This window comes from Dreissena polymorpha, chromosome 2, assembly GCF_020536995.1.
Source record: "Dreissena polymorpha isolate Duluth1 chromosome 2, UMN_Dpol_1.0, whole genome shotgun sequence".
Classification (NCBI taxonomy): domain Eukaryota; kingdom Metazoa; phylum Mollusca; class Bivalvia; order Myida; family Dreissenidae; genus Dreissena; species Dreissena polymorpha.
The window spans coordinates 47,091,576-47,104,535 of record NC_068356.1 but is presented as its reverse complement, the minus strand read 5'-3'; the positions used below and the strand labels follow the sequence as shown (position 1 = coordinate 47,104,535).

The 12,960-nt window shown below is 34.9% G+C and overlaps 1 protein-coding gene across 1 annotated transcript; it reads right to left on the bottom strand.

The window, feature by feature from the left end:
• Positions 1-3,583: 3,583 nt before the first annotated feature.
• Positions 3,584-12,097, bottom strand: LOC127869709 (protocadherin Fat 1-like). The gene is made up of 8 exons (XM_052412364.1): positions 12,022-12,097; positions 10,811-10,864; positions 8,883-9,077; positions 8,118-8,329; positions 7,479-7,802; positions 5,535-5,855; positions 5,047-5,235; positions 3,584-3,661 (listed from the first exon to the last, which is right to left on the bottom strand). Exons 2-8 carry the CDS (start codon positions 10,857-10,859, stop codon positions 3,584-3,586), a joined length of 1,368 nt encoding a protein of 455 aa, XP_052268324.1. The 5' UTR covers positions 10,860-10,864; positions 12,022-12,097.
• Positions 12,098-12,960: the final 863 nt, after the last annotated feature.

Below are 12,960 nucleotides of genomic sequence, written 5' to 3'. Positions count from 1 at the left end.
ATTTTTGGGAGCACCCTTACCAAAATTTTGAAAACCATGCAATTTCTCAATTTAAAATTAAAAAGTTGTATACTGGTATTCTCTTCGGTCACGTGTTTTTAGATATTGATAGTCAATTGTGACAGTGACTGAAGAATGTAAATAAAATATTTGTACAAAAGAAAATCACATTTATACTTGTTATGAATCAGAGAAGTTATACTAAATCAGCATAACACGTGTGGGATATTAAGTACTTAATTTAAAACACAAAGCAATTACCGCAATTTAGAAATGTTTAATGACAAATATTTATCGGTCGCAAAATTATATGGCAACTCAGAATTAAATCACAAATGTCAGCAAATTGGCCACAAATATATATATATATATATATATATATATATATATATATATATATATATATATATATATATATATATATATATATATATATATATATATATATAAATGAATGAAAATGCAATTTGAAGCGTAATTTTGATCAGGGACAAACTGTTTATACCCCGATTTTAACGATCTGAGTTGCAGAGCGTGTTTTCTTTTTACCGTAAGAGACTGTTGAAGGTCACATAACCCCAAACCGGAACAAAGGTGGTTAGCGTGTTGCTATGATATTAATTAGTGAAAACATCATTTTGAATGATAAATAATCATATTATAACGAAAATTATCTTTTCTGAAAAATAAATTCACTATCAAATATATATATAACAAGGTATGCAACTCAAAATCACCCCAAAACGGGTCCTCTCTGGAAATGTATATGTCTTGCAATATTTTTACAAATGCTGGGTCAACTTTTAAGAAATAACACGATACACAACTCGTATGACCCAGTTGACAATGATCATGCAGTCTTTATGAATGAAATCTCCAGTTGTAAAGACACACCTCCGCATTGGACCAATGAAATCACTCGTTTGTTTAAAATGTCAGTTGAAATGTATGTAAACAAAGGTTTCACACGGCGCTGGACAGTTAGTCTTGATGCATAATGTAACGACAAGAACGGTAATAATATTTTTCATACGTTTTATTGAATTATGGTATCGAGGTACATGAACTTTGTAGGGAAGATGCCCTTTAGTCCGTGAAGATTTCAGTCTTAAAGACTGCATTATCATTGTCAACTGGGTCATGCGAGTTGTGTATCGTGTAAGTTATAATTATCGTGTGAGTCGCCATAGGATCAGGGATCCATTTGATAAGTACCTCATTTCTCTATACATAGTATTTGATTAAGACGAAACTAATAATTTGGTAATTAACGTTGAATGTCATATTAAATTGAAATGAAAACTTTGATCTTGCTGTATGTGTTTATTGACGTCATTAATTTTATTATACTTATTTTTGTATTTCATTAAGAATTATTATGTGTAGCCATATTGTAAACTGATTTAAGCAAAAGATTAGCGCCTTAAGACACGGAAAATTGTTTAAGTGACACATTCATTTAAATGTTGAATGTGAACAATAATTAATGAAGTCTTGAATTTTGATATTAATATATTTAAGTAACATGTTAAATTCGATATTTACAAAGGTCTTTAGCCTTGTACAAGATGTGGTTAAAAAGTTATAGCAGCCTGTCGCGGTTGTTGTCAATTTCAATATATATTAACATCTCAATCTCAATATTGTATAATAAATTGAACAGCTAATGAATTATCACTTTGTCTAATGTAAAAGAAACCAACTACATGATTGATGAGTTCTAATTTATTAATAAATGCATAAACTTGATAAAGATTTTATAATTTTACTCCGTTGCATTCAAATCCGTAAATAAGTATTAAAAGAGCTAATGAATAATTATCACAAAGGCAAAATTTGTCAGTTACATGTTTATTATATTTTTTTTATGTGATTACGTAAACACATTTTGATATTGTATCTTTGAACAATACAATGAAAGGAACAATACAAAAAGATAAATGGAATTAAATGGCCAAATGGCGGAATATTATTTACACCAGCTCCAAAATGTGCTCATATTTATTTATGCAATTCCTAATTCAACGAACACCAGGCTGGTTCGGAAAAAGATATTATACACGGGCAATCGCTAAGGCCACCGCAACCGGCCAAATAAATTATCGGTACGCCGTACCGTGCAACATATTGTACATGCGCAATCGCTAAGGCCACCGCAACCGGCCAAATAAATTCTCGGTACGCCGTACCGTGAAACATATTGTACATGCGCAATCGCTAAGACCACCGCAAGCGGCCAAATACATTCTCGGTACGCCGTACCGTAGATTCCCAGTGCAACATTTATTAAAATATTCGCAATGACACAATAATTTCCAAAGTTAAAAAGAGCAATTTTGGGTATGCCTAAGCAAGATTGCCATTGAGTGAGTACTAGAACACCTATACTATCCCGAAAATAATTTTGAAAGAATTCCTGCCATCCTCACACAGACTAGCACTACGTGATAGTTGAAAACAAAATACTAAGTATAAGTCCCCCGGCCGTATGTACATCATTATATACATGTAGTTACATATTTATACTTTTAATGCTTCCGATCACCTCGAAGACATAGAATGTCATATTGGAACGAAGTTTTAAACATAAATATAAGTTAATAATGACATATAAGTTATGGTGTCAGATTGACATAGATTTTAAGAATAAACTGTCGTGGTAAGAACAATATCTCACACTATATGCAGCAACAATATAACATATTAATACACATTCATTTCGTTTCAAGGAGGCACACATCACAGCACTTTTACACGGCAAGTTAAGTAGCAGAAACACTCAAACACATTGGATGACCCTTTGTTCCCCATAATTTCCATTCACTAATGTCGCGTCCCAGCGACATCCTGGAGATTGACTTAATTCTGGACGATAGCGATGTATCCATACCATGGCGCCGCCGCTCTCCACGATTTGAGGCCCGACAATAAAACCGACGTCTTGCATAAGAGTGGTGTACAGCTAGTGAATGTAATCCGAACGTGTGCCGTGGTTGCCAACAACAGATTGACAGCAATTCTGTTATAAATATCTCGGCAGTAGATTCGAACATTACAAAAAGGTTGAACATAATTAACAACAATTTATTTGGGTGGGTGGTGGAGTTTCTTAGTCAAAGCTTTTTCGCAAAAGGACGTCAAACGTGAAACCCGACCTTATATACCGTATTAGTCAATAGTGACGTCAGACAGTCACTACTGTAATCGATTTCACGCATGGATTATTGTCCTCTGCTTGTATCTTATGATTACGGAATCCGGATAGTGTTATCTATAATCTCGCCCCTCTTTCATTAAGGGCGACACACGACACACGAAGCGATACACGATATTTTGCGCGACACACGATATTTTGCGCAATACACGAAGCGACGCGCGAGAATGTACTACGAAATATTGTTCTTGTGTTGCTAGCCCTAAAGGAGATTTATCGTAGTAAATATCCAATGTCGCTTCGTGTATCGCACAAAATATCGTGTGTCGCTTCGTGTATCGCGCAAAATATCGTGTGTCGCTTTGAGTATCGCACAAAATATCGTGTCTCGCGTTCTAAGGCCGACACACAAAACACGACACATTTTGTCTACGCAGTGCCACCTCCGGTTGCAGGTTCGATCCGCGGGGTCACGGCAGTCGGTCTGTTGCACGCATTCTGTGTTGGCTGAAATGTAAGATCACAACCCGAATACACGATTGAGGTGAAATCATGATTTGAACAGATGTATTGATGAACGGAGTTGTCTGTGAACTGTGTTTTTGCTAAAAGTATTTTTCAGATAAATACAATTTGAAAAATGTAAAATTTAAGTATAAACTGAACGCTATGCCAAAAATTGAATGCAGTCGGACATCAGCACTTTTAAAGTTGAGAATCAGTGTCCTTCTAATCAAATTAGAACCAGGTAGATGATGTACATACAATAATAAGTCCATTTTGTACAAATGGTGTAAAACATGAAATTCGTGTTAAATTTAACAGTCCCGAATACACCGAATGTCGCCATCTAATTTTTGATACTGCTTGCAGTGTCAAACAATCGATTTTTATCGAATTTTATAATGATATGGATTAATTAAGCTTCCTCTCGTCTAATTAAAGACTTTTTAATAAAACTGCTAAATCCTTCAAACATATGATAAACAAGGGCTGTTTGTGAAACACACATGCCCGCCAAATGGGCTGTCAGTTGTAGTGGCAGCCATTGTGTGATAAAGTTAGAGTATGATTGGCAATTTAAAGAAGATTTGCTCGCTGGACTCATAGAGTTGCAGATGAGAGTCTGTTATGTATTTGACATAAACTTCAACCAGATCTTTGTGATATATCTGTCAATAAACTCTTTCTGAATAAAAGTTGACCTCAATGTTTAAAATGATTCGGAGAGATGCATATACAATTTGTATCATTAGTTTCCGAAGTCTAAGGCTGAAAGAAATCATTATTCAAAGGCTCATAACTTTTTTAAATTCAATGGAGCAAATCAAACTGCGAATATGCACATGTTCTACCTAAAAAAGCGTGAATAATTAAAGCAAAGGTTCATGAAAATGACGTATTAACAATCAAAGTGTTTAAACTCCCTCACAAAATCTTTTGGCCATAACGTCCTGAGAAGGATTTGCATGTAAATTTTCGTCAAATTTTGATCATTAGTGTCTACGAAAAGTGTGATAATGGATGGAAGGACATACTGACATTGAGTAGGAAATTTAGATAACAAGGAAAATTCGTTTCAGATCCACCAAACGCAACTCCGTCAAAATAAGAAATTAGACGGATTGACAAAGCAGCAAGTACATGCTCCCCCCACCCGAGCATAAAAAACAACATACTATTGAAAAACTCAATTATTTCCCATTTTCTGATTACTTTCATCAACATTGATAATGGTGTAAATAAGTAAATAATACGAAATTGTGTGCACAATTCACATACTTTCACTGATATCAAACAGGTGACGTCTTTGTGAACCTTGGATAATTGTCATTAATGTCAATAATGTTGATCTCCACAACGCAAGTACTTGACATCCAATTGTCTCTAACCTCTATAACAAGTCTGTATGAGTCCTGCACCTCGTAATCTACGACCAAGTTTGTCTTGATTATTCCACTTTTCGGCGGGTCTATGGTGAAGACGCCCTTCTCGTTTCCGCCAATGATGTGGTAGACGATATCAGAGTTTGGCCCGATGCTGTCAGCATCGCTTGCAGAAACGTGCAGAAATTTAAGAATCTTTTATATCACTTGCTTTCAATTTGGTGTTAAAACAACCTATTAAAATATAATTCTTCTTTTAGACTGTTAAAAAGCAGTAAAATGTTGACAAAAGAAGAAACATAATAAAACAATGTAAAAAGTTATAATAATATTCACATTTATACACACACAGTGATATAAATATTTAACAAAAAGTAATTATAGTAAACACAATTATAAACGGAAAATTGTTTTAATACACAATTAATAAGATGAATGAAATGTAAATGCACAATTGTAGTTCACCTTGTATCAAAAACCTTTGAAACTCATACCTGCATAACATAAGTGTTCATCGGCACTTCCTCATACAACTCGGTCACGTATTTGTTCTGTGAGAACAAGGGCGGGTTGTGGTTGATGTCAATTATGTTGATCTCCACAACGCAAGTACTTGACAGCGACACTGTCCCATTGTCTCTAGCCTCTATAACAAGTATGTACGAGTCCTGCACCTCGTAATCTACGATCGCGATTGTCTTGATCATTCCACTTTTTGACGGGTCTATGGTGAAGACGCCCTTCTCGTTTCCGCCAATAATGCGGTAAACGATGTCAGAGTTTGGCCCGATGCTGTCAGCATCACTTGCAGAAACCTGCAGAAATTAAAGAATCTTTTACTTATTTAACTTTCAATTTGGTTTTAAAATAACAATTAAAATATACTTCTTCTTTTACGTAAGCTAAGAGAGTTAATAAGCAGTAAAATGTCGACAAAAGAAGAGACATAATAAAACGATGTTAAAAGTAATAATAATATTCATATTCATACACACACAGTGATATAAATAATTTAATAATAATAATTATAGTAAACACACTTATAAACAGAAATTGTTTTTAATACACAATTCATAAGATGAATGAAATGTAAATGCACAATTGTAGTTCACCTTGTATTAAAAAGCCTTTGAAACTCATACCTGCATAACATAAGTGTTCATCGGCCCTTCCTCATACATCTCGGTCACGTATTTGTTCTGTGAGAACAAGGGCGGGTTGTCGTTGATGTCAATAATGTTGATCTCCACAACGCAAGTACTTGACAGCGACACTGTCCCATTGTCTCTGGCCTCTATAACAAGTCTTTACGAGTCCTGCACCTCGTAATCTACGATCGCGATTGTCTTGATCATTCCACTTTTCGGCGGTTCTATGGTGAAGACGCCCGTCTCGTTTCCGCCAATGATGCGGTAGACAATGTCAGAGTTTGGCCCGATGCTGTCAGCATCACTTGCAGAAACCTGCAGAAATTAAAGAATCTTTTACTTCACTTGCCTTCAATTTGGTTTAAAAAAACTATTAAAATATACTTCTTCTTTTACGTAAGCTAAGACAGTTAAAAAGCAGTAAAATGTTGACAAAAGAAGAAACATAATAAAACGATGTAAACAGTAATAGTAATATTCACATTCATACACACACAGTGATATAAATAATTAAATAATAATAATTATAGAAAACACACTTCTTAACAGAAAATTGTTTTTAATGCACAATTCAAAAGATAAATGAAATGTAAATGCACAATTGTAGTTCACCTCGTATCAAATACCTTTGAAACTCATACCTGCAAAACATAAGTGTTAATCGGCACTTCCTCATACAACTTTTTCACGTATTTGTTCTGTGAGAACAAGGGCGGGTTGTCGTTGATGACAATAATGTTGATCTCCACAACGCAAGTACTCGACAGGGACAGTGTCTTCCCATCGTCTCAAGCCTCTATAACAAGTCTGTACGAGTCCTGCACCTCGTAATCTACGATCGCGATTGTCTTGATCATTCCACTTTTCGGCGGGTCTATGGTGAAGACGCCCTTCTCGTTTCCGCCAATGATGTGGTAGACGATGTCAGAGTTTGGCCCGATGCTGTCAGCATCACTTGCAGAAACCTGCAGAAATTCAAGAATCTTTTACTTCATTTGATATCACTTTGGTTTAAAAAAACATTTAAAAATATTCTTCTTCTTTTACGTAAGCTAAGGCAGTTTAAAAGCAGTAAAATGTTGACAAAAGAAGAGACATAATAAAACAACGTAAAAAGTAATATTAATATTCACATTAATACACACAGCGATATAAATAATTAAAAAATAATAGTTATAGTAAACACACTTATAAACAGAAAATTGTTTGTAATGCACAGTTCATAAGATGAATGAAATGTAAATGCACAATTGTAGTTCACGTTGTATCAAAAAGCTTTGAAACTCATACCTGCAAAACATAAGTGTTAATCGGCACTTCCTCATACAACTTTTTCACGTATTTGTTCTGTGAGAGCAAGGGCGGGTTGTCGTTGATGTCAATAATGTTGATCTCCACAACGCAAGTACTCGACAGGGACAGTGTCTTCCCATCGTCTCTGGCCTCTATAACAAGTCTGTACGAGTCTTGCACCTCGTAATCTACGATCAAGTTTGTCTTGATCATTCCACTTTTCGGCGGGTCTATGGTGAAGACGCCCTTCTCGTTTCCGCCAATGATGCGGTAGACGATGTCAGAGTTTGGCCCGATGCTGTCAGCATCACTTGCAGAAACCTGCAAAAATTAAAGAATCTTTTACTTCATTTGCTTTCAATTAAGTTTAAAAAACTACATGTATTAAAATATACTTCTTTTAACCTGTTAAAAAGCAGTAAAATGTTGACAAAAGAAGAGGCATAATAAAACAATGTCAAAAGTAATAATAATATTCAAATTCATACACACACAGTGATATAAATAATTAAAACAAATATATAGTAAACACAATCATAAACAGAAAATTGTTTTTAATACACATTTCATAAGATGAATGAAATGTAAATGCACAATTGTAGTTCACCTCGTATCAAATACCTTTGAAACTCATACCTGCATAACATAAGTGTTAATCGGCACTCTCTCATACAACTCGGTCACGTATTTGTTTTGTGAGAACAAGGGCGGGTTGTCGTTGATGTCTTGGAGAGACACCCAGACGGTCGTATACGCGGACTCATTCCCGACAGTGGCTGCGACAATAAGACTAATGTGCTGGCTCTCCTCGTAATCTATCGCTTCTGTGTTGCTAACGGTAACCAATCCTGATGAGTGGAAAAAGACCTGTTAGTAACTCAAGCATGGAAAGCAGTGCCAAATGTAAGTAAATGTATAAAGAAATAATGGTGCAATCACAAAATGGTGAGCTGTAGTGGAAAACTATTACATCTTCAATTACTTAAAGCAGGATTAATAGAAATAAAATGGGCTCTGTAATTTAATATTTGCATATTTCATAATGTAATTATGTAAGTTAAAATAATTGTGTCTTTATCAAATGCTAAGATGATCATATAATCATATACAATATTTTGTTATTATTTACTGGTATTTTTTTCATTGAAGGTAAATAATGTAGTGATTTGAAGTCAACCGACTCAGTTTTCAATTATTCCGAGAAACAGAGACATAATTATGAGATACAGTTGTCTCATGTAGCTGAAGCTTTCAAGACCAACACGTTAATTAGATGTTAACTGAACAAACACAATATTTTCATCACACTTACTTCAATTTTTATAAAGGGCACAAACAAAATACAGGTAGATTGCAATTTTCTGCAAAAAATACAACAATTCATTTGTACACTTTACTAACCCTGCAAGTTGATCGAAAAGGCTTGGTTGGTATTTCCAGAGGCAAAACTGAACTCGAGCCCCGGCTGAACAGATGTCACTGCGACCTTGACGACCGAGGTCGAGGGTGGACTGTGCTCGGGAATGGTGGACGTGTAGTTGGTACTCGTGAACTGGATCTGACTGGTTCCTCCCCCTACATTGATCTTCACCACATCTGTGTGCAATGAACCCCAATAAGTATTCACAAGTGTGGACAAAGTGATGGCATTATTATGCGTCTACTTTAGTTTATCATCACAGTAAATTGATCATCATGTATACAATGGCACCTTGTGAATGAAATGATATTCATCCTTTTATAAATGTTTTGTTCATAATGTTTTTCTTCCAATCTTTAAGTCTGAAACTTTTCTTGTGACATTTTTATTGCAATTAGATGCTCTCAAAAAAAATCAGTTGGACAATTCATGCCGTAACTGAAAAACAAGAAAGCTTAATATTTTCAATGAGGGTAGCAAGGCATAATTTTTCTGTTTTTATTGAGAATTGCTCTGTGAAAAGGGGGTTAAATGCATGTGAGCAAAGCGTTGTCGTAGAATAGCCTGTGGAGTCTGCACAGGCTCATCAGGGACAACACGTTCTGCCTTAACTGGATTTTCACTAAGAAGAGACTTCCTTTAAACAAACAAGGGCAGTTTGTAAAACACGCATGCCCCCCCCTCCCAGTTGTAGTGGCAGCTGTTGTGTGAATACGTTAGTTCTTGAGTTATCATCCGGAAACCATTTCACTGCTTCAGGTCACTGTGACCTTGAACTTTGACCTAGAGTCCTGAAAATAAATAGGGGTCATCTGTCGGCCATGACCAATGTCCCCATGAACTTATCTAATCCCAGATTAAGCGTTCTTGAGTTATCATCAGGTTCACTGCTTCGAGTCACTGTGACCTTGGACTTTCACCTAGTGTCCTGAAAATCAATAGGGGTAATCTGTCGGTCATGACCAATGTCCGTATGAACTTTTCTGATCCAAGGCTTAAGCGTTCTTGAGTTATCATTTGGAAACCATTTTATTGCTTCGAGTCGCAGTACCTTGAACTTTGACCTAGTGACCTTTAAGTCAATAGGGGTCATCTGCCGGTCATGACCAATGTCCCTATTGACTTTCCTTATCACAGACTTAAGAGTTCTTGAGTTATCAACCGGAAACCATTTTACTGCTTCGAGTCACTAATACCTTGAACTTTCACCTAGTGTCCTGAAAATCAATAGGGGTCATCTGTCGGTCATGACCAATGTCCCTATGAACTTTCCTGATCCCAGGCTTAAGCGTTCTTGAGTTATCATCCGGAAACCATTTTATTGCTTCGAGTCACAGTGACCTTGAACTTTGACCTTTATTTTTAAAGTTTTAAAGAAATTTATTGGTATTTTCATAAACAAAACCTTACTTTACGTTTACATTTTAAATTTTACTCAAAATCAATCAAGAAATGATTTTATGTTATAATATGTTTGAATGCCGTACGATACGAGTAACGGAAAGGGGCGAGCGCCACGGAAAGAGCTCGTAGCGGAAAGGGGCCTCGGCCTTCGGAAAGGGGCTAAACATATTTATTTTTAAAGTTTTAAAGACATTTATTTGCAATATTAATAAGTATGATATGAATGGCATGCCTTATGTAATTAAGTTAACAAATATGTATTGGGTAAAATAAAGTGATAATGCATTGTTTTAATATATGCTTGAAATGAATTTATTCAAATAGTAAAAAGCTCTTTAATTGAAACCTCAATATAATTCAATTTGAGTGGTAATACAATTTATTGACATTGATAGTTTAATTGGGGTGTAAATAGATAGGCCTGAAATATGCTTTGAAATGTAAAACTACTTCATACGGATCTGTCCCACTTTTATGAATAAATCATGTCAAGTGTTTTACATACCGGACATAGCAAGGCAAAGGACCACCGCTACAACATTCGCGTACCTCATGTTATCTATAAAGAAGAAAGACCATGATGTAAACATTAATAGAAATCTTGCAAATGTGTCAAACATTATAAAGGTATATCGACTTCAAAGTATTTATTTCATTAAAATCATAGATTAAATTTTTATACTTGTTAAATGGTTCCATAAAAAAGTGTCTGTTCGTGAAATATTTTTATCAACACAATTTTATTTCGCTTGTTTCGAGAGCGCTGGAAAAAAAGTAATAGTATGAATAATATACGAAGTAGTTATAGAAGAACGGTACCGTGGTAAAGGTCCCACTATCCAATAATATAAATGTGTGCAGTGTATATCTTAATCAGTGTACATGTATATCATTATGCTTGACGATATTATCCGTACATCATCGTCAATTGGTAAATATACGCATACAATCTGGAATATGCGTGTAGTAAAAAAAAAAGGTGTCAAACTCAATGTGAAATAGAAACAAGACACCGCTTATTAGAACAACTTCAATATGAATGAAATAGTAGTTACAACAGTAATACAGTCAATTCTTTGGCACTTGTTTAATTTAATAGCTCCGTAAATCACGACATTATTTATTCACATCATTAAGTGAAAGGTGGTTTTCATCGTGTGTTCATAAATCTTACAAGCAGAATGAACTTCTTCTTTCTTAATATTCAAATAAGTTATTATCAAGTTTGCTCGGTGCAGAATGATTTAAATACGTGCGTACAAACAATACAACATCAGGGGTGTTAATTATCGTCTTTTGACAACAACTTTTAATTATACGATGTTAGGTCTAATCCTTTCGAAACAATTATATTAAGCGTTTCATATATTATTAAATACACACACAATTCAATTATACGCAAAATTACATTTTAACAAAATATAAGTATTAATATAACTTGAAATATCAAAACTCCAAATCGCTGCGTATTAACCAATAAACAACCATGAATCAACATTTTTTAAAGAAATGAACATTGATGTTGTATAAATTTTATTAACACGATTAAATCATCGTTATTTAGTGTGTGTGTGTTTTGTTACTGGTGTATGCGCACCGGTCTTATTATTTAAGCATTTACGGTTAAGCAACTTTAAACCTTACTTAGTAAGCATGTGTTACAATTTCGCAAACTTTGACCAATAAAATACGAAAATATTCAAAATAAAAACATACCTTATTTTATTTCGCTTTCAGATATGTGTATAGAAACGAAATAAGCACAATCATGTTTATATACAAATTGCGGCTGATATCAACGTCATCACATCCTGTCCGTATTTTGAAAGATTTATTATAAATAAACAAGTGTGACGTTTTCAATATATAATCAAAGCGCTGAAGGCACTGAAGTTGTTCGCTATTGCATAATTTAAGACGCAACTAATTTTTACAAAATTAATCGCAAGTTTGAAATTAACAAGCCATTCAAATTTATAAAGAGTGTGACAAAATAACAACAACATGGCCCTTTTTTGACGTTCAGAAAGCATAGTAAGTATGAGAAAAATGGTAATGAGAACTGACAATTTGCAATCACCATCATATTAAATGAATATAGTTTGAATATCGAATACCTATCTTACGCGGTGTCAACAACTCTGACCTAAACATGGGTATAGAGCACTAATGCGCTTTTTCGGCATAGCTGTTGTACGCAGCTTTTCACCTTAAATGACTTTTACATAACGCCAGCAGACACGCATTAATACATTCGAATATTTCATAGGCTGATTCGATATAAAACCTCTGCACTTTGGCTACATCAACGTGTCTGTGCTCAGCGCAAAGGATGTATCACTATTCAGTGTAAGGAATTCCGGACTACTCTCTGTATGTTCAAATGACACAAATTGTGGCCCAGTTACAATTACGCATTACAGTCCAGCTTGCAAAATTTCAGGGTCAGTACTCGTTCACTATATTGTCCGGGGAATATATAATTAAATATCGATACACACAGTTTTGCTTTCAAGATGAGAAAACAAAAAAATGGTATAGTGTCACGATAAGAGGAAAATCGTTTAAATATCCGACCACAAATGTTTGCTGTTCTCGGTCAGCACATCTAGAAATCGTTCCTAAACGCGTGGATAGACTGCCCTTATTAACAAG

What these genes read in the sequence shown, in the direction of transcription:
- LOC127869709 (XM_052412364.1), bottom strand. Translation starts at nt 10,859, where the DNA reads ATGAGGTACGCGAATGTTGTAGCGGTGGTCCTTTGCCTTGCTATGTCC. An exon ending in CCTTTGCCTTGCTATGTCCG is followed by an intron (nt 9,078 to 10,810) that starts GTATGTAAAACA and finishes CATTGCACACAG; the next exon opens with ATGTGGTGAAGATCAATGTA. An exon ending in TGAACACTTATGTTATGCAG is followed by an intron (nt 5,236 to 5,534) that starts GTATGAGTTTCA and finishes GTGATATAAAAG; the next exon opens with ATTCTTAAATTTCTGCACGT.